At 44.8% G+C, this 20,392-nt stretch overlaps 2 protein-coding genes across 2 annotated transcripts; one reads left to right on the forward strand and one right to left on the reverse strand.

Moving 5' to 3' along the window:
• Positions 1-5,387: 5,387 nt before the first annotated feature.
• LOC116939549 (protein c-Fos-like) lies at positions 5,388-8,923 on the forward strand. Its single transcript, XM_032948077.2, has 3 exons — positions 5,388-5,650; positions 7,336-7,617; positions 8,186-8,923. Exons 1-3 carry the CDS (start codon positions 5,504-5,506, stop codon positions 8,774-8,776), a joined length of 1,020 nt encoding a protein of 339 aa, XP_032803968.2. The 5' UTR covers positions 5,388-5,503; the 3' UTR covers positions 8,777-8,923.
• A 7,222-nt stretch (positions 8,924-16,145) lies between these two features.
• On the reverse strand, positions 16,146-20,186 carry LOC116939548 (uncharacterized). Its single transcript, XM_032948075.2, has 4 exons — positions 19,890-20,186; positions 17,858-18,058; positions 17,342-17,449; positions 16,146-16,878 (listed from the first exon to the last, which is right to left on the reverse strand). The coding sequence occupies exons 1-4, from the start codon at positions 20,010-20,012 to the stop codon at positions 16,270-16,272; spliced, it is 1,041 nt and encodes a 346-aa protein (XP_032803966.1). The 5' UTR covers positions 20,013-20,186; the 3' UTR covers positions 16,146-16,269.
• Positions 20,187-20,392: the final 206 nt, after the last annotated feature.

Below are 20,392 nucleotides of genomic sequence, written 5' to 3' on the forward strand. Positions count from 1 at the left end.
TTTATGAATGATTTCCGATTCACTGTTTTAAAAGTTTGTTATTATTCATCATTCGTCTAAGTATAACCGCGATGTTGCTCCACTCATTTTCATCAAGCAAGAATAAGCAAAAACTGCAGTTATCAGCCCCTCCACAATCCCGATTCAAATGCTCAAAGTGGGCACTTGAGGCAAGGAAAGAGGCGAGCGATCAAGAGCAGTTTTCATTCTCACCGGAGTCATCTATCGAAGGTTCCAGTTGCTCTTTTTACGCGAGTGTACCGAGGAAAGCTTCACTTGTGTTTTGCGACAAACTGGTGCTTATGTATTTAACATTTTGATAAGTGAAAATGTTGGTTTATACAGTCATATGTATAAAGTAGGGCAATTAAATGGTAACCGAATTATAAGAAAATTGTATTCATGACAAAAGGCGCTGAAATGTGTTTTATATATAATAAAACCAAAAGGCGCTGAATGTGTTTTATATATATATAAAACCTGTGCAAGAGCATCGATAATCTACAAAAGCCCAAACGATTTTAAGGTTAAAAGTTTGTGATTGTCACTTTCTGTGTCCCTTGCTGTCATTTTTTTACCATGTAACTGACCTGTGATTACATTTTGTCCTCTTCATTGGCGAAGTTAAAGAGTAACTTGTATTGCACTCGGCTGTGGTCACTTCCTGTAGAGACACCTCTGACAATCTGGCAGTTTTCCATCAGAGAGAGGCTCCTTCGGTTTTTTTTACTATTCTATATCCTCATTGGATAAAATTATAATTATCATAGGCATTCTCCTGTTTCACTCAAATGTAAAGTTTACCAATCATCCTTTCACCTGCCTTTCCATGAAAGTTGCCCATTGTGAACTTGTGATATTGTATTGCCCTCTTTCAAAAATTTGGTTACTTCTTAATACATTTTCTTATTTTTCTACATCTTCACGGCTTGCTTCCATTTGTAATGTGTAATCAACTCATAGCAGTTTGAAGAGGCAGGGGAAATTAAACTGGTTGTAAAAAACGAATTCAAATCCCGACAGAAACAAAACGATCAAATGAGATACATTTAATTAAAATTGTGGGAAATAAATAAATGCGATTAAATAATAAGATAGCCCAGAAATGTGTGTAACGCGCGTGATGTCACTCCACATGCTGCACCCCCCCCCCCCCCCCGTCATTAATAATAACATAATCATGAGCGGGTGGATTTTTACACTCCCCAGGTCGAGCGGAGAAACATTTTTTATACAAATTCGCTTTAAATTTGACGTTCCTTTATTGACAGTTAATCAAATAAATAATTATACGCAGCAAGAAAGTGTATTTGGTGTCTTTATGTATTTCTTCAGCACTTGAAGCAAAAGGTAAGTCTAATTTTTGCTTCAATATTATTATAAAATATATACATTTCTCCGTGATTTTCCAGACATTGTATCGAATACAAATTGATTACAACCCCAGCGAGCGATAGCAGAAGAAAATAAAGTATCAGAGCGGTGATTTCGAATGAAGGTGAGTTAAATGCAGTGCTACAGTGACATGAAGTGAGGCGTTTTATTACAGTTGTGTGCCAGATTCACTGCCAATAATACAGTGCTACAGTGAAATATAGTAAAGTGTTTAATAACATTTTGTGCAAGATTCACTGCCATTAAATTTACACAAGATACTCTGCTCAATTGTTTCGTAAATATTACAGATTCCGTCCTAGGACGGGCAAACGGCTATTTAAATAACAAGACATTTTAAAAAAAAACACCAAAATGCATGTTGAAAAAAGGGAGAAATACGAAAAACGGTCGAACAGGCGGAACCCAAATTTAATCAAACGGAATACACCCAATCTCATAAAATCTCAGAAGTCAAGCAGGACTGAGCCTGGATAGAGCTTGGTTTACATTAAGTAAAATTATTAAATGTTGCTGGCACAATGCATCGTGGGAAGGTTTGTTCTTATGAGAACAAACAAAGGTGCATTCCTGGGCCCAATCGCCATTTGGACAGAAGGAAATTGACTGCCATGCATTTCAAATTGAACACACATAGCTCTGTAAAACCATTATGAAAATAACGAAGATAATTATAGAACACAACACAAAAATAATCGATTATGTCATGCCAAGGCAATGAAAGCATAAATGTAGAAAAAACTACTTTCTGATATACAAAACCCCAAATAGTAGCCCTGAGTGAGCTAAATAGAACCGTGAAACAGAGAAAACTATTTAAATAACTGTGGACATCATAAATTAAAATGAGTGGGCTAAATTAGTGAATTGTAAACATCGGCAGATGAGACTGGTAATGTAACGACAGCCAAAGGACAAAACACACCCGAACAGACAGCCCTTGGGGAGATAGCATGAGAAATCAACCCATCACCTTATACACAAAGATGGATTGTAACATTGCGGGACCATGAGGGATTACATGGTAAGTCCTTTGTCCAACAGTGGGAAAACATGGCATGATGGAACTGACCGTCTAAACCTCGAGGCTACATGTTCAAGAGGGTTTTGCACTCTATTAAGTAATTTTCTAAACAATGGGAATTAAAGGTATAGACACTACGGAGAAGGCTGTGTAATGATAACGTAAGTAGCAGTGGAGGTAAGACACGACAGTTTGGCCTGAAGACGAGCTCTTGCAGGGGGACGCACAGGCAGAGGGAATCTCAGTCCAAGAACGTACGGACTCGTTCAGTGTGGTTCATTTAAAATTCACAAAGGACCGACATTAATATTGGCAAATATGTACCATTCACGTGAAGTTTAAGCACTATGGATTCAAATTTTGATTTAAAGCTTTCCTGACTACAGGGATTCATATTATTGGTTCTTTCGGTAAAGTCACGTAGAAGGGAAACAATAAAATAATACAAATATAAAACAATTAAATTTTCACGACGTTTCGACTGCAACACAAGCAATCATCATCAGGTGTGAAAACCACAACAAGAAGATTTGAAAAAAGTGGCGGTTTTTTTACGTTAGCACCACGGAGAGCGATTTGACAGTTTGTTCAGATGGACGAGTCCATCTATGTTCAGAAAAGAAGAATCCACAGATAGCTGGGGTAATGAAGCAGAGTGAATGTGTGGTTTCAACAATAGAATGTGTAACTGAACACTCGGGCGGACAGATGATATTGCAGATGTGATGACAGGAGAGTCATTGAGATAGTGTCAAGACACCGTAACGTAACACCAGTCGAGACAGATGTATTATGTTGTATAATGTATACGTACCCCTTTGTCAATCGACTTCCGAACGGGTTCCACCCCACGCCAACGGGGGGCGTGGAATGTTCTATCACCATGCGTCACCTTGCTGATAAGTGCGGATTGGTGAAGGGAGGGGGGGCATACTATAGAGTATAGAGGTATAGTACAACAACGGATTTTTTTGCGCTGACATTAGCTGCCAATCACGTAGCTCCACAGCCTGTTTCTACATGGTGGTCACCCATCCAAGCACTATCCAGGCTCAACCCTGCTTTCGCTTCCAAGATGAACTATACACAAATACAGAAATCACAAATTGAGAGCGCAGCTTCATCTTTTCACACCACCCACGTGATGCATTTTGCCGAATAGAATACTTTTTTTCTCACGTCATTGAATGTTACGCTTTTATAGCTCCAATACAATTTTCGGACATATTGTCTAATGTTGCCATTAAAAACTTTGGCGAAAGCGTGTCTCCTCGTATGACTCTGTGCACGCTTGGAATTATTCTTAAAGTGAAAGAGGAACACATGGACCATAGAACATTTTGAGTGCTAAGAAGTTTAAGCGGGGTTTTGACAGGGCACAATGCTAGATTGGATGATGTCCAGTGGTCGAGACTAATGATGGAGTGGCAGCAAAAGGCGAGATCATACGGAAGAGGACGTTCACGCTAAAACTCAGCGACGAAAGCAGCTCGTGTGGAGGCGCCAGATGGATTTTTGCATCTCAGGATCGTGAGAGATAGTAACAACTCGGGGAGGCCTTCAACCTGCAGTGGATAATACTGTCAACCAAACTGATTTTTTTGTATATATGTATATTGCACATTAAATATATATTCCATTCAATATGCCGTAAACTTTTGTTCTCTAGGAAATGTTAATTTGGCTCCAGTGAAATGTAAGATATCTTATATTCATTATTAGTGGAGTAATTGTCACTGCTTTAACATCAAAGGGGCCTGAGTACAGAAACAATGCAATAACTAAAAAAAGAGAAAGTGGTGTGCGTAACGCTACGGAGAATCGTAGGGAGAAGAGCGAACTTCGCGTGTGATGATAATTTATCAGCAGTGGCTGTACAAGGGGAAGGTTGCTTCAGGCTGCTGGTCCCATCTGGAATGTGAGTTATATATTTTTTATATCTCGAAAGAAATTTTTTCAGACATTCCATCTGTTGAACAAAGTCTGATGATAGCCAAGTATGATTGCTCAGTCAAAAGCGTCTCGATCATATTGGCCTGGAAAGCCTAATAGATTAAAACATAAACTTGTATTCACGTGTGTAAACAGGATGGATGGCGTTCTGGTTCATGTTTGCTTTTATATCCAAAGCAACATCCACTTGATCGGCCTAACAGTGGCCATAACAGATACATTGGCGGCTGGGAAAGCATTCACTTTCAACGTTCGAATCCTTAATCCTGTTATCGGCGTTTGAAAAAAAAAAGATGGTGCTCCAGTTAAATATTTGTGCTTGTCTCCCTTCTCAAAAGTCTATCTCCGGGGCCGGAAGTTAGCATTTCCTTTTTTAGAATACGAGAGGGGGTGGGTGGGGTGTAGGGGGGTGTGGGGTGGGGGACGAAGGGATTCCACTGCGACCACGTGGCCGCTGCGCCCCTGCCCCGCTCCATCCTCCCCGAAGCCAAGTCCATATATGGGCAGTGACGGAAACTGACGTCAATAGGGCGGTTTCTGGGGGGGTGGGGTGGGGGGAGAACTTAATGGCCGGACGCTACCATTCGGCGGCGACCCAGGGCGCGTGTCCAAACAAACGAATCGCCGCACATTTCCGTTCGCGTCGCAAACGTCTTTGTTTGTTTTGTTTACGGTAAACGGTGCAGAGGAGGGCCTCCCGCGCGCACAACCCGACATTAATCTCACGTCGAGACGGAGAGACTCCTTATACACCGACCGAGGCGGATCGTAAGCAGGCAGGCAGGAGGAGTAGGAGGAGGCGATTTGACGATTTGAGAAGCGTGATGCCCGTGACCTGGTACGGAACCGCCTCCCCCCCCCATCGTTGCCCCGAGTGCAAAGTGGTACGCCCCATTGACGCACGTGTGCGGTGGTGGTGGTGGGGGGAGGGAGGAGGACGCCCTACCCCCCACACCCCCTACCCCCCCACACCCCCTACCCCCCACACCCTCCCCCGCCTGCATATAAAGCCCGGCTCGCCGCTTCACGTGAAACTTGTTAGCGAGCGAGTCGCGGATTCACGTCCTTTGGTGCCGATTACTCTCTTGTTTTTCTCTCCCAAATATTCCTTCACCCAAGCACGTTGTGGTTATGATGACGGAGATGTATGCCGAGCTGCGCTCGGCGGAGTACGACGCGCTGTCTCGTAGCAGCACCTCGCCGGCCGAGTCCATGTACATGTCGTCCCTGGACTCGTACTCGCACGTGGACAGCCCCGCGGCCCCCAACGCCAGCCAGGTAACGACTTGACGGCTTGTCAACGTGGACTTTGTGTTGTGTGTGGTGTGTGTTTACACATATACACGTGTACACATACATGCGTGTGTACACAGACATAGACGTGTGTGTGTGTACACAGATATAAGACATGCATGTGTGTGTGTACACAGATATAAGACATGCATGTGTGTGTGTACACAGACATACAGACATGTCGAATTCGGCTCATTTCCACACATACACGTTCCGTATTCGGCACGTGTGTGTGTGTGTGTACACATACATACAGACATGCGTGTGTGTGTACACAGATACAAGACATGCGTGTGTGTGTGTACACAGACATGCGTGTGTGTGTGTACACATGCAGACATGCGTGTGTGTGTGTACACAGACATGCAGACATGCGTGTGTGTGTGTGTTAAGCCTGTCGGTGTGGAGGACACGCGTGTTTGGGGTTTGATGGAAGGAACTTAAACAGCGTTGACCCGCCCGCACTGGACATCTGTCAACAAGAGCTTCTCGGCTCATCAGATTTCTCCTGCAGTCTAAATACTGATTCGGTGGAGTTTCACATTAATGTTACAGCTTGTATACACCGTGCTATACAATATACACGCGCACACAACTCTGTGTGTCAATGTAATCAGTCCCAAGAGATTTGAGTACTGCAGTTTTCACGTGAATACGGTACTGTCAATTGTCCATCATGCCACCCGCATCGCCTTACTTCATCATGCCCGCATGATAGTATCTTCGCTTCTTGTTCATAATTTTCTCGTAATCGAAATTTCTCGTACACTTTATATCCGATTGGCCTTTAGCCCAACGTGATGTAACTATATCGACGTTATGTCCGTGTCGCTTTAACAAACTTGCCGAGCCTTAAAGGGACAACATTTGTCACGGGTACAAACAATATCAGGGGGAAACGTCTCTGCCGAGTTCACGGTGGGGTTAGCGTCCGACTGATAAGCCAGAGGCATGTGGGTGGATTCGTGCACGTCTCTTACACAACAGACTGCTCTGTGCTCGGGTTTTTTTTTCTTGCCAATGCGAGAGAGGTGGTGGTGGTTGTTGTTGGTGTTCGTTGCGCAATGTGCCACCCTTATATTACCCTGAACGTTAGTTTAAGAAGCATTTCGCAAGAGTTCATGCTGTGTTGTTCCGGTCAAACGGCGCAAGTCTCTTATCGCCACCCACGCTTTGGAGCGCGTGTAAATAATTCATGTCCGGTCGTGCCTGTTGCGACATAACTTAGACACACTAGTGGATTAAATAAAATAAATAATGCTTTTCCCCTCCCCTCCACCCTTGTCGACTTTTGAAACGAATTTTTTTTTGTGATATTTTTTTTACGTGTACAAATCACGTGGAAATTACAATGCTACGGTTAGACAATACCGGGTATAGGAATATACATTCTAATTAAATAATACACGTCACTTATCCAGCATTTTATATTAATGTGTATTATAGTAACGGAACTGCAGTATTTAAACTTGAAAACTATAATATTTTCCAGTTTATATACAGCAGTTGTATGTGATTTCAAATAATTAATTGCTATGAATGGCCATGTTATCAGATATTTTTAAAGATTAAATATCTGAGTATACAGTCTACATTTAACCACAGCCTGTGCAATTAGAGCTGCCTGTATGGAGAATTGACCTGGTATCTCTGTGTCTTCCCCAATCCAGGACTACAGCGTGCTGGCCACAATTGGTGGAGACTCCCAGTGGCTGCTGCAGACCGCGGTGGCAGGGCGAGTTCATGGGGGCCCAGCCAGGCGTGGGGGACCTAGCAGGACCCACCCGTATGGCCAAGGCAGCAGGGGCCCCGGCAGCGGCAGCTGCAGAGGAGACAAGGAGCCCGCAAACGCCGAAGAGGAGGAGAGGCGCCGCATTCGCAGGGAGCGCAATAAGCAGGCGGCCGCCAAGTGCCGCAACCGGAGGCGGGAGCTCACAGAGACCCTAGAAGCGGTGAGCGTCTCTCTTCCAACCACCCACCCTCAACATTCGCACATCCATCCACTCACCAACCCACCCACCCAACACGACCACCACAAGCCAGTGAACTTCAACTCTGTTATCTAGCTGTTTCTTTAGCTTTTGCCTCCTTTGGCTTTGCATGCCCAGACTTGCTCGCACACACGCGCAAGAGCCTTTGATGTCTGCCCTGTGGCAGTTAGCTGGCTGCCAGACACAGGCCCAATATTTTTTCAGTAGTTTCACCACTGGTAGCCCAACTCTGTTTTTATTTATTTAATTCACTGCACTGATCAACCAATGCTGAAACAGAGAGTCAGTATAATTGTCAAGGTAATGTGGATCTGAAAATACCTTAATATTTTGGACACAGTGAAACCCAGTTAAGTGGTACAAGTTATAATGACATTGACAAAGTTGGCAAAACGCTTTGCACATGGAGTCGTTTTTTTTTTGAAGGGATGAGTAAGTGACGATACTGATGAGTAACCCCATGATAAAAACAACTACGTGAAGTACCATCCCATACTTATCTCGTTTCTTTATTCATTTTCTGCTCCAGGAGACTGCCAAGCTAGCGGCAGAACAGTCGGCGATCCGCGCCGACCTCGAGCGGCTTCAGAAGGAGCGCGACGAGCTGGAGCTTGTGCTGGCCGCGCACGAGCCCACGTGCCGCCTGCAGCACGAGCCCGACCAGAACGTGCCGAGCGCCAACTCCCCCCGCCTCTCCCCGGGCCTGCCCGCCCCCAGGCCCGCCAGCCTCCCCCTGCCCCCGTTGCAGCTCAAGCAGGAGCCCCCGAGCCCTCCTAGCGAGCATCGGCACCAGCGGCCCGCGCCTCGCGAGCACGAGCAGGCGGGCGGCCGGCCCCCGCGGGCCGCCGTAGAGCCGCAGCAGCACGTGGCGCCTCCGGGGCAGTGCCCGCTGGAGGCCGTGGAGCCGCTGCACACGCCCGTGGTGAGCTTCACGCCCGGCATCACGCCGTGCAGCGGAAGCGGCGCCTTCGTCTTCACGTACCCGAGTCTGGCGGGGCTGCAGGACTTCCTGCACTCTGAGCCGCGCTCCTGCGCCTCGGCGTTGCGCCGGCGAAGCAGCAGCGGAAGTGGAGACCTGGGAGGAGAGGCGTTGCTCTCCCCAACCATCCTCTCCCTCTGAGCGCACGCCCTACAATCGTCCCAGTTTTTGACCCCCGACACGTGCCGTTTAATTCTTCCTCCTCGCCGTCAGTGACTATCTTCCCCTGCACCTATGAAAAAAAATGCATTCCACTACAGCGTCTTTCCAACTGCTTAAAAGTCGCAGCAATTCTTCCTTAATTTGAAAGATGCAATTTTCTTTATACTTCTTTGAGAAGTTTTAGGTGCATGCCGAGCAATACCACTGAAATGGTGCATTGTTAATGTTGTGAAACAATGTGTTAAAGTTGATTGAGGTGGTAGCTTCAATGGAATAATAATACTGTGCTGTCTATTATCCCATGAATGTTATAAGCTGTTATGTTCACGTTGAATTCAGAAACTAAAACCGGCATTGCTTATATATACTCTCTATGAGTATATCACGCATGTAGGATCTGAAAGTTGTATTTCTGGCATCTTGTTAATTGTATATTTACGTTGATAATGTATTTTCTGTAATCGTCACGCGTATTTATTTCGTAAATATATATCGTGTTAATTTATTTTTGCACTATTTTGTTGACCATTGCAATAAAGTCAATAGTTTTTACAATAATGTTGCAGCCCTTGTGCGTTTGCTTACAGCGTGGTTTATACTTTGCATACCCACAATATCACACATTAACACTGGCTGATGGTGTCAGGACACGGCACGTAACTGTACCATCCTTGGTTTTACTGAGCGAGCACCACTTGGTTTACTGCTGAAGCAAGCGGCAACAGCTCGCCTGGCTTGTTTACACAATGTCTAGACTCTTACAGGAACCCTCACAGCACCTTTGCCACGTACACAAACGTTCGCATTTTATAGTTTATGAATCCATAATACATGCAGACGATGACAACTGATGGGACATAATGTAATAGCGCTGTCACAATCGGCCATGATGAATCCACTGCTAGATGAAGACCTCCCCGAGCAGGTTGAAGTATTTACAGGTGTTCATAACTCACAAGTGGCTAGTTGTGTGGTAGTTTACATAACGGGATTCTGGTTGGGAATTAATGTTATTCCAGTATTATTAGAATATCAATTATTAAGTACGCTTTATTACACGGGTGACCCGGGTAGTGTTCCCAAGATGAAGAGGACTCCAATGGCATATTATTCATGGATCTTTTAAAAGAGCAGGATTTGTGTGTGTGGAGAAAATGCAGCTAAAGCTGATGGGAGATTTGAACTGATTACAGTAAAATGGATATGTACATTTTTATAAATAGTTTTACAACTGAATCAACATTTGGCATCATGAATGAGTTTCCATTGGGGAAATAATGTTATAAAATTTCAACTCAAGCAAATTGTAGTGTTCACACCGGGCACATTTGTAAGCAGTTCAGAAGTCTTTAGAGGGACAATGTTTAGTAAGGAAGACTGAAAATGTGAGTTATATATATATTTAAAAGTTAAATCACTCCTGCATATACAGTACCGCAATAATTTAAACACAGACATTGTAAAACTGATATGGTTTCTAAAAAAGAGTATAATTCAAGCGTTTAACACGACCACAAATGGTATCATTCATGTTAGGTGTGTTCAAAATACCATTCGTTTTATTATTAAAATAAAATTCCAAATTTTGCCACCAAAAACTTGAATAAAAAGCAGTCACAATCTTCATTACTCGCGGTGGAAAGCAGGCGCTTTCAACACGGCACGATAATTCAGAGGACACGGTGCATGGACGCTCAATAAAGCCTTTGCAGATTTCCATTTGTGGGACAAAAAACATCAAACACCGCAATCATAAGTAACTTGGCAATTCTCACTAAGGGGACGCAGGCGTTAAAAGCACGGCAGCCTTTGTTTTTACTCTATTGACTTTTTCCCAGGAAGATGTGTAGGCACTGAACGGACCAGGAAGGAGTTAGTCTACATGTAAAAAAAGGGTCCGTCGCTGCGCCAATTCACCGTCCTGACAACCTTGACAAAGGTAAATTATTATCACCGCGTGGGGTTTTCACACCGGTGCTGTACCTCTCTCTCTCTGAGTCAGTTCCTGAAGAAGCTCCCAGCGTGTGGAGCGAAACGTCGGACATAATTCCGAACAGCACGCGCTAGAACCCAAAAGCAGATCGGCTAAGCTTCTTCAAAGGCTATTGTTTTGGTATCTTTCGAATTGGCGACGAACAAAGTTAAAAGAGAGAGACCGTGTCAGCACTCTGCCCCCTGGTGGCTACAGAATGTTCTTTGAAGTTCAGTTATCCGGGTGTCAAGAGGCCAATGAGCAAATCTCCTTCGTGAATGCAAAATTAAAGACAAAAGCCATAGTCGTGCGTTTATGGCCATGACCAAAACCATGGACCTTTTATATTGTAAACCACTGGAGTCTGCGCCCCTTCAAAAGAGGATGATTAGTAAACTCCATGAACTCTCTCTCGAAGCCAATTCCTGGCTAGCAGACCTCGATATTGGCATTGAGAATAGTTACCCGGGTTTCCATCTTTTTCGACCAACGGTAGGAGTGGGGAATTTCTCATGGGATATATTTTTCTGGGGCATCCCCCGTCAATTGGCAGGGAAATATTTTCTGCAGGTCAGCCACGCACAACCCCGGCTTAGATGAAGTCCTGTACAGGACGGATACAAAATGTATACATCATTACAAAAATATATACCGTTCTCGCGAACAGGATCAAATGTATACAGCCATTATAACTGTGTCGATTTTGTTGTTGTTGGACAGGTGCATTGCTCACGCAGTGAATACGATTTAAGTCGAAATAAGTGACACGTGGTGGATTCCATCTCTTCGCAGACACACATCATAACGGTACTTTAAAGCACAGCAAAGGACGCCAGTAGTGGCAGCCAGAGAAACATTCTGTATTGGTAAGCAATACGAAATGTTACCCTACATTTGTATTAGACTCGGCATATGTTGCAGGGTTATAGCAATGCATCGAATTATCAATCAATATCAATTTGTCAACTCCACCGCTAATGCTACAAATCGCGTGTGTAAGAACTTGTGTTTTTCGAATCGCACGTTGTGTGATTGGTTTGCGTGACTCCTGTAGCCACGAGATGCGCTACCATTCACTGCAATGTTTAAAATAGTTGATCCTGACAATTAATAGTTGGCGCAAGGGTAAAAAGGCTGCACCACGAGTCAACTATACGAGTTCTCGAAAACCCAGGAAATATTTCAGTTGAAGTTCGCTTCACGAGTTACACTGAAACTTACATTGCTATTTTTTTTACTGAAAGAAATCAAACAGATGTTTTAAAATGAAACTAAAACTCACTCTTGGAAGGCTCTGCTTAATCTATATAAATATATAGCAGTACCTGCTACTTCCATACTGAAGCCTCCTTGCCATGCATAATCCACCACACTTGTTTTTTTTACAACCGCAGCTCATCACATCCAATTTCATTACAGTTCAACTGTGAACCGACTCCAACAGAGAATCTCATCACGTGTTAGCGTACACCACCGTCTTAGTGGATTGTGGTTACCAACAGGCTATTATTAAGTAGAAGTCGGTCTTTCCAATCAGTTTTTCGGCTGGTATCTTACGGCTTCTGTTACAAGAGGCGCTACAATTCACAATAATGTTTAAAATATTTTTTAAACAAAAATCGTCGAATCTCACACACACGTGATACAATTTTGTTTTACCTGTAACAGGTTTGTGAGCCTACTGTTCCAATGTTGTTAAAAAGGGACATAGCCCAAAACGTCACCTATTGTGTGGACATGTATGTCTTTTAAGGCAGTGCTATTGATGAATGTGAGTTTGAATTTGTGTTTGTATTGTTAATTTGGCACCTGCACTAAGCTTGTCCAGCTATGGTTTTCATCTGACCACAACACTTTCACCCAGTTGTCCTCTCAATCATTCAGATGTTCATTGGCAAACTTCAGACGGGCATGTATATGTGCTTTCTTGAGCAGGGGGGCCTTGCGGGCGCTGCAGGATTTCAGTCCTTCACGGTGTAGTGTGTTACCAATTGTTTTCTTGGTGACTCTGGTCCCAGCTGCCTTGAGATCATTGCCAAGATCCTCCCGTGTAGTTCTGGGCTGATTCCTCACCGTTCTCATGATCATTGCAACTCCACGAGGTGAGATCTTGCATGGAGCCCCAGGCCGAGGGAGATTGAGTTATTTTGTGTTTCTTCCATTTGCGAATTTCGCACCAACTGTTGCCACCTTCTCACCAAGCTGCTTGGCAATGGTCTTGTAGCCCATTCCAGCCTTGTGTAGGTCTACAATCTTGTCCCTGACATCCTTGGAGAGCTCTTTGGTCTTGGCCATGGTGGAGAGTTTGGAATCTGATGGATTGATTGCTTCTGTGGACAGGTGTCTTTTATACAGGTAACGAGCTGAGATTAGGAGCACACTCTTAAAGGGAGTGCTCCTAATCTCAGCTTGTTACCTGTATAAAAGACACCTGGGAGCCAGAAATCTTTCTGATTGAGAGGGGGTCAAATACTTATTTTCCTCATTAAAATGCAAATCAATTTATAACATTTTTGACATGCGTTTTTTTGGATTTTGTTGTTGTTATTCTGTCTCTCACTGTTCAAATCAACTTACCATTAAAATTATAGACTGATCATTTCTTTGTCAGTGGGCAAACGTACAAAATCAGCAGGGGATCAAATACTTTTTTCCCTCACTGTAGATGTGGTGACCACGCTTCTGCGCTCTTGCGCCACGTGGGGGTGGGGGGGATTACTGAGTCAACGTACATTAAGCATGTGCATTAGGCGAGCCCTTTGAACTTGTCCTTCCTGTCTATTGTGTTTATTAAAATAGCCGTACCAACAGTAATCCCTATTGAAGTATGCTGCTTTGTAACGATGCATTTGAATAATGTATTATTTGATGATTCGCTTTCACGCAGCACTAAGGCGGTAGCTATCCGATTAAAGTTATTTTATTTCTTCAATTTCGATAGATTCTCTAATTAGTCTTGGCCAGTAGTAGCTAGTTTTGCACAGAACTTCAACATCAATTGTGTCCTTGTTGGCACGCGTGTTCTGCTACTGCTGACAGTTGTATTTTGGAGAATTTTATATTTATCTGATGTTCTTTTAGTCTCGTGCTGATCATTCGTCCTGTTTGCCCAACATAACATTTACCACACGTGCAGTTGATCTTGTACACACCTTCTGTTGATAGCTTCTTTAATACATCTTTTGTACCAGATATACATTGCTGTATTTTATGTACCGTGCCAAATCTGACTTGGATGTTTTATTTTTCCAAACATCTGACTAGTTTATCAGTTACTCCCACAATGTATGGTATTTTTTTAATAGTTTTAATTACTTGGGCAGTTTGAATGCTCGTGTTATTTGATTTGGTTTTGGCATTCAATGCCCTGTTGATTTGTGCATCATTGTAACCGTTCATTTTCAGCGCTTCTTTCACATGTTGAATTTCACTGCTCAGACTGTCACGATCTGACACTTTCTTAGCTAGATGATTGAGCGTCTTGATGAGAGCAGATTTCTGTGCGGGGTGATGGTGTGACTCAACATTCAGATAGGCGTCAGTATGCGTTTTCTTTCAGTAAACACTTATTTTACCATTTAGACCCCGTCCGAGCAGAAATGAAACAGTTAGACTTCGCCACAAATCTGGCTGTCGCCTGATGAAGCCAGTTGTAATTAATGGCGAAATGTACTACTCAGATTGTAAATGTTGTGGCTTGGTTCTCCAACACACCGGTGTGCTGTACTAGTGACGAATTGGCACGTTCTGTTTACGTGACAACCCTTACTCGTTGGCTGTCGGGTGGTGGCGGGTTTAACGACACATTTACGCGATCTTACCTCAAAAACCTCTATTATGGATGACATTGGTCGCGATAGCCTACGTGTTATACGTAGATCATGCATGGGTCTGATCGCGTCCTCTAGTGGTGAGTGTGCTGGAATTGCATGTCTGCCAGCAGCCTGATATTTCGCAAGAGGCATGAAGTATTTGATCGCGCTTGGCTTTGGGTGGATGGGCAGTAAGCCTAAAAATACGTGATTCGCAGCTCGGAGCCACGTGGAGCACTGTGGGGGGGGGGGGGGGGGGGTAGTAGTGCTGCATCTGTTGGCTGCGTAAAGAATCCAGTGTGATCACATTACAGGTCCCGTTGACGAACACAAATGTGCACTATTGTGGCCCACCATCATAATCTCCTTGAGACTCCGTGTGGGTGCATGTGTGTACGTGCGGTACTGCAACATCAGAAACAGAGAGGAAAAATAATACACCGGAATAATACTGAACTTGACTATTTGATTTAATGAGAACCACCACCACTGACAGGTGGGCACGGGTTACATTAAACATGTTTTGAAATAGATATCAATCATTGAACTAAATTACTCCATATTGTATCGAACGGCTCAAATAGAAGACATTTGTAATCGTTGAATGAATGCTTTAAAGAGGGCTCGTGATTTTATTTTTCATGTCAAGAATAACGTGTCTTGGAATTAAGACAAGCAGCCGCTATTTTACGTGTATAAAGTATTTAATATTTTCTCCAATTGTGCAATTGGAAGACATTTGTAATAGTTTAGCTACATTATAAAGTGTACATCACGAAATGGCAGTGTCACTCGTATGTAAAAACGCACGATTTTATAAAAGTACAATTTAAGTTATCCAAACAATATTCACTTCGAGTGTAAGGTGTTAGTGTTATTGCATTTAATAGGAATTCTATACTAATACTCATCTCGCATTCAAGTTTTAGCTGAAATATCATTTGGGAGGTTGTGAGTAACAGTTTCTTATACTTAACAGACATTTTTATAAAGTACTTGTGAATTTTGCAAAGTAAACAGTTAAATATATTAATGCCAAATAGACACAAGTGCCCAGTATAAACATGCATTTCTTCTCTTCATACACCGTACAGTCTAGTCAATAACACTGAAAATGCCACTCAAGGACTCTGCTCACAGTATCGATATCAAAATATTAGCACAAAAGGTTTTCAATACACCGAAATACATGTAGAATGTAAGCAGTACAAAAACCTACATAAACTTCAACAATGCTATTGTTGTCCACCTATGATCGCCACAGTAGATAAACATTGCATAACAATAAGGTATCTTGCCTCAAATAGGTAATATACAGTGTGTATATATCAGTCGTAAACAGGAAATATTTTTTTCGCGAAACAATAGTAAAATTGTAACTTTTCACCACTTTAATAATTTACATTCCCGTGCCAATCTACCGATTGACGAAGGCCTCCCCCGATGCCGTTATCAGGTACATGGGGCGTGTCCGACCATACTTCACCACGATGGCTAGTGTGGATTAGTGAAGGCGTGGTCCGGGACCAGTTCAAAACATCGCTCACCACGGACATGAGCCGTGGACGGGAATGGTCACCACTTGATTCACAGCGCAATGAACTACCGACTGCAATCACCACGCATTACAAAAAGGTAAAGGATTCAAACCCCACTCGTAGAAATAAAGCTATTACGACAGAACTACATCAGAGGGAGAGGATGGTGGGGGACAGTAGCGAGTCGCTGCCCACTGCCCCCAGTTCTCCGCTGCCGCCACTGCTGCTTTGCCGACGCAGTGCTGACGCGCAGGAGTGAGACTCGCTGCTCAGGAAGTCCTGCAGCCCCGCCAGGCTCGGGTACGTGAAGACGTAGGAGCCGCTCCCGCTGCACGGCGTCAAGCTCACCACGGGTGTGTGCAGCGACTTGGCAGACTCCACCTCGTGGTTTGGTTGTAGCTGCGTGCAGGGCTGCGCAAGCTGGCTACTCAGTTGCTCATGCTTGCGAGCCACCGGCTGCTGCTGCTGTCCATACAGGGGGCTGTGAGGCTCCTGTTTGAGCTGCAGACGAGGCAGTGGAAGGTTTGTGGGCCGTAGTGCCCTCAGCCCTTGGGAGCCAGTGGTCGAGTCAGGCGAGGTCTGTTCGAGTGCGGGGTGCTGCAAGCGGCACGCAGGCTGCTGCAATTGGCACGCGGGCTGCTGCAAAAGGCACGCGGGTTCATGCGTCGCCAACATCAGCTCCAGCTCTTCCCGCTCCTTCTGCAGCTGCTGCAGCTCGGCACGGATCGTCGCTTGCTCTGCAGCCAGCTTAGCCGTCTCCTGGAATAGCATAATGAAAGGGGGACATGGTTAGAGCGTGTTGGCTAATTGCACCATTTAATTCAAGAGTGATATTTGTGCCAGCTCCATTACTGCAAAGAGGAAGTCGAGTTTTACACACACTGGTCTTGACGTCATTTATCGGTGTCAATCTGTGCATCACAGTGCTATATAAAAGCAATTATGATTAATTGATGGTATACCATTCTATTGATCGATTTTTCAGAAAGCCAGTTGGTACAATACTATTTCAATCTTCCGAACAATGAAAACGTATACGTATTTAATGCCGCATTTAAACGATACTCATTAAAATAATGTGATTGCACGTGGATTGAGGCAATAGCTGTTTTAAGAAAAAAAATGTGCCAATTCACCGAATATAACCAACTACTACTAAATGGAACCTCGGGCACAGGCTCAGAGCCACGAGTGAACTTTGCCGTGTGTCGGGGTTACCCACCGCCTCCAGCATGTCGGTCAGCTCCTGGCGCCGCGTGCGGACCTTGGCAGCGGCCACCTTGTTCCGCTCCCGGCGGATTCGCATCTTTTCCTGGTCCTCCGCACTGAGCTGCAGTAGCACACAAGGGGTACACACACATTAGTGTGTTGAATCATCAGTCTCGGCTGCACTGTTGTGTGGCGCATGTGTGCGTTTTCCGCACACATGGGCACGCGTCGTCAGTTACGTTTAACCGACTTGTACACACTGCTCATGCACCCGCATCCAAAATGCTCTGCGACTATATTTAAAGTCCACAGATCGATTTAATCCCTGTGTTCTAATAATTACGACGTTGCATATATTTGTGATAAATAGCAGATTAGGTCTGTACTCAACACTCACACTTAAGCTACACATTTTTTTGTGCAAATTCGCCAAACTAGCATGCCCACCCGACTCTTTGCTCTGCACGTATCTATTTAAATCAAGCCCAGCGCGACATTGACAAAGGTGTGCATTATTATTATTATTAACCTGTTGCTCCTTTCTGGCGCGGCCGCCCTTAGACCCTTGCCCCACAGCTGGGGTCGGGTGTCCGTAAGGGCGAGGCCTTCCAGGGCCCCTCCGTTTTGGCGCGGGAGCACCGCTGCTGCTGCCGCCGCTGCTGCTGCTGCTCTCCGTCAGCTGTGACAACCACTGCGAGTCGGTGTCGAGAGTGGGCAGCGTACTGTATTCCTACAGGACACACGTATGGGCGAGGGTTAGATTGTGTTTTTTTTTATGTGACAAGTGGAATCATTTTTTTTAAATGTACAGTCACTTTAACAGCAGCTACGGCTGCCTTGGGTATATTTAGCAGGAGTTGTGCTTTGGATAGACTCACTGCTGCCACGAAAATGTGGGAATTACTACAATTGAGTCGGGTCTATAAACATGCGACAATCTCAATTTCAAGTACATTTGAGCGGGTAAATGACTTTAACCTGGGTCGTATGGGATATGTAAATATTCATCCACATTACATAACCAAAGGGAATTTACAAAAATGCAAAACAGTGATATTGGGTTGGCAGTGGTGCATACGTGCAAATAATACAAACGCATTTATCAATTATACTGCACTTAGGAGAAAAACATACTAGGCGACGTGTTATGCAACGACCCTGCTTTATTGCAGAGACACAAAAGCCAGAGATTGATAAACGAATAGTTTGAGACTGTACTATACACCATGGGGCCCTGCAATGTAAAGATTGTAATAATCTCTCAATGAATAATGACCTAAATTGAACATGTAAAACAGTTATCCATTAGATATCCAATTATACATTTATATGGAAACCTCCCAAAACACCGGCAACGATTGTGTGTTTTTTTTGACAGTACTTTTCACGACACCATTTTCACTCGCATCCCTTAAAACAGTTACGTGTTGAACTTCTTTACGCACCGTACGAAGCCCACCGCGCTAATCGGTCGAACACCACCGACAAACACGGCTGCCTACAAAGCCACCCTGGCTATCAATCACTGCAGAGAGACGCGTGTTCCTGGGCTGGCTGATATCATTGGGTGTGCGCATCGCCACGCAGCAGCAAAGTGTGAAGTGCATCGCGTCGCCCCCTCCTTCTCCTCCGCCTCCTCCCACGCAACTCTACGGGGCGCTTCGCACGTGGGGTGTTCAATTAGACACCTCGATCGCGGCGAGCTGAGAAGAGCCAGAGTTTTTTTTTTGCCAGCGATTGTATTCGGGCACTCGGCGCTTTAACTCAATCGTCTGACGGTGGTTCCTGCAGGTGTCGCGCTGTCACGTCGCTTTCTCCCCCGAACCCCTACCACCACAACACACTTTAACTCTGCTCCGACTGCAATGTCACAGTCAGAGCATGTCTTTAATACCGGAGGAATTCGACGAGCTTATGAACGTTATTTGTTTTTGTTTTCAACAGTTGCCCGGTAGTATATGCATAATGAAGTAATCGCATGAACATTGATCAATATAAATTATAGTGTACACAGCATCCAATGTTGCCCGATGATGGTAGCCGTGCGTTTCCTCGCTAACCACTAATCCACCGCTCCCTTCGCTCATCGACATAACTGTGTTTGTTGCTATACAATTGTGACTGACGATGTTCGTCCAGGCGAACGTGGGTCACTATGTCGCCGAGGGTGGTTTAGAAATATCCTACAGTAACTCCGATTAGCGCGGTTGGCTACGTACGGTGCGAAAGAATTTCAATTTTTTTTAAACTAGGTTTTACTTAAACCAGGTAAAAGCACACCGAGCGAGGTGGCTCGTTTTTTTTCAGAAGCGACTCAGCCACAAATGATAGCACAACCAAGTGGCGGTTCATCGTCGTGAGTAAATGGAGGGAGACAATCAGAGAACGCGGAGAAAGAGAGACACGACCAGGGGGAGAAAGAGAGACACGCAAAATCCAATTACACAACAGGCGTCCCGGGTGGGAATAGACACCGTGTCAACTTGCACCACCACCAACAACACCACCACCACCACCACCGGCACCACTCTCTCCTCTGGCGCGTGTGGTCGGGGACCCACCTGGTAAGCCGATGCTGATCCGCTCCATGCAGGCAGGGTGATGAGGTCCGCACCAGCCGACTCCACGCTCAGCATTGCGGAGAGCGACAGGCTGTCGTAAGCGGGACACTGCTCGGTGTACATGGCGAAGGAGGTGGATGGATCCGCAGCTCGGGATGTCCTTTTGTCGTGCCCCCCTCCCGGCGTCTCTCGTTCGTTCCGAACGGCAGCGGTCGTCGCCGTAGCTGCAACTGCGCTGAAGCAGCAACTTGACTGAGAAGAAACCCCAGCGAATGACGCCACAACACGCAACTCGCGCCGCTTAAATAGGGAGTTCCGAGACGGACTCTACCAACTACGCTCCAATTGTGGGGGGTGGGAGATGTGAAATTTGTTCCAACCAGCCTTCCATTATTCTCAAAACGAAACAATTACACGTGTACGCGTCTTATATGCAATAATAAAATTGTCGATGTGCGTACTAGCCGAGCGTGGTAAACTGGTGCTGCGCCTTTTAAGCGTTC

This window comes from Petromyzon marinus, chromosome 6 (assembly GCF_048934315.1).
Source record: "Petromyzon marinus isolate PM22_M1 ecotype Great Lakes invasive population chromosome 6, UKy_Petmar_22M1.pri1.0, whole genome shotgun sequence".
Taxonomy (NCBI): Eukaryota; Metazoa; Chordata; class Hyperoartia; order Petromyzontiformes; family Petromyzontidae; genus Petromyzon; species Petromyzon marinus.

Coding starts and splice junctions, on each gene's coding strand:
- LOC116939548 (XM_032948075.2), bottom strand. CDS start 20,012: ATGTACACCGAGCAGTGTCCCGCTTACGACAGCCTGTCGCTCTCCGCA. Junction 17,450..17,857: donor GCGCCAGAAAGGAGCAACAG/GTTAATAATAAT, acceptor GTGCTACTGCAG/CTCAGTGCGGAGGACCAGGA. Junction 16,879..17,341: donor TGACCGACATGCTGGAGGCG/GTGGGTAACCCC, acceptor ATGCTATTCCAG/GAGACGGCTAAGCTGGCTGC.
- LOC116939549 (XM_032948077.2), top strand. CDS start 5,504: ATGATGACGGAGATGTATGCCGAGCTGCGCTCGGCGGAGTACGACGCG. Junction 5,651..7,335: donor CGGCCCCCAACGCCAGCCAG/GTAACGACTTGA, acceptor TCCCCAATCCAG/GACTACAGCGTGCTGGCCAC. Junction 7,618..8,185: donor TCACAGAGACCCTAGAAGCG/GTGAGCGTCTCT, acceptor TTTCTGCTCCAG/GAGACTGCCAAGCTAGCGGC.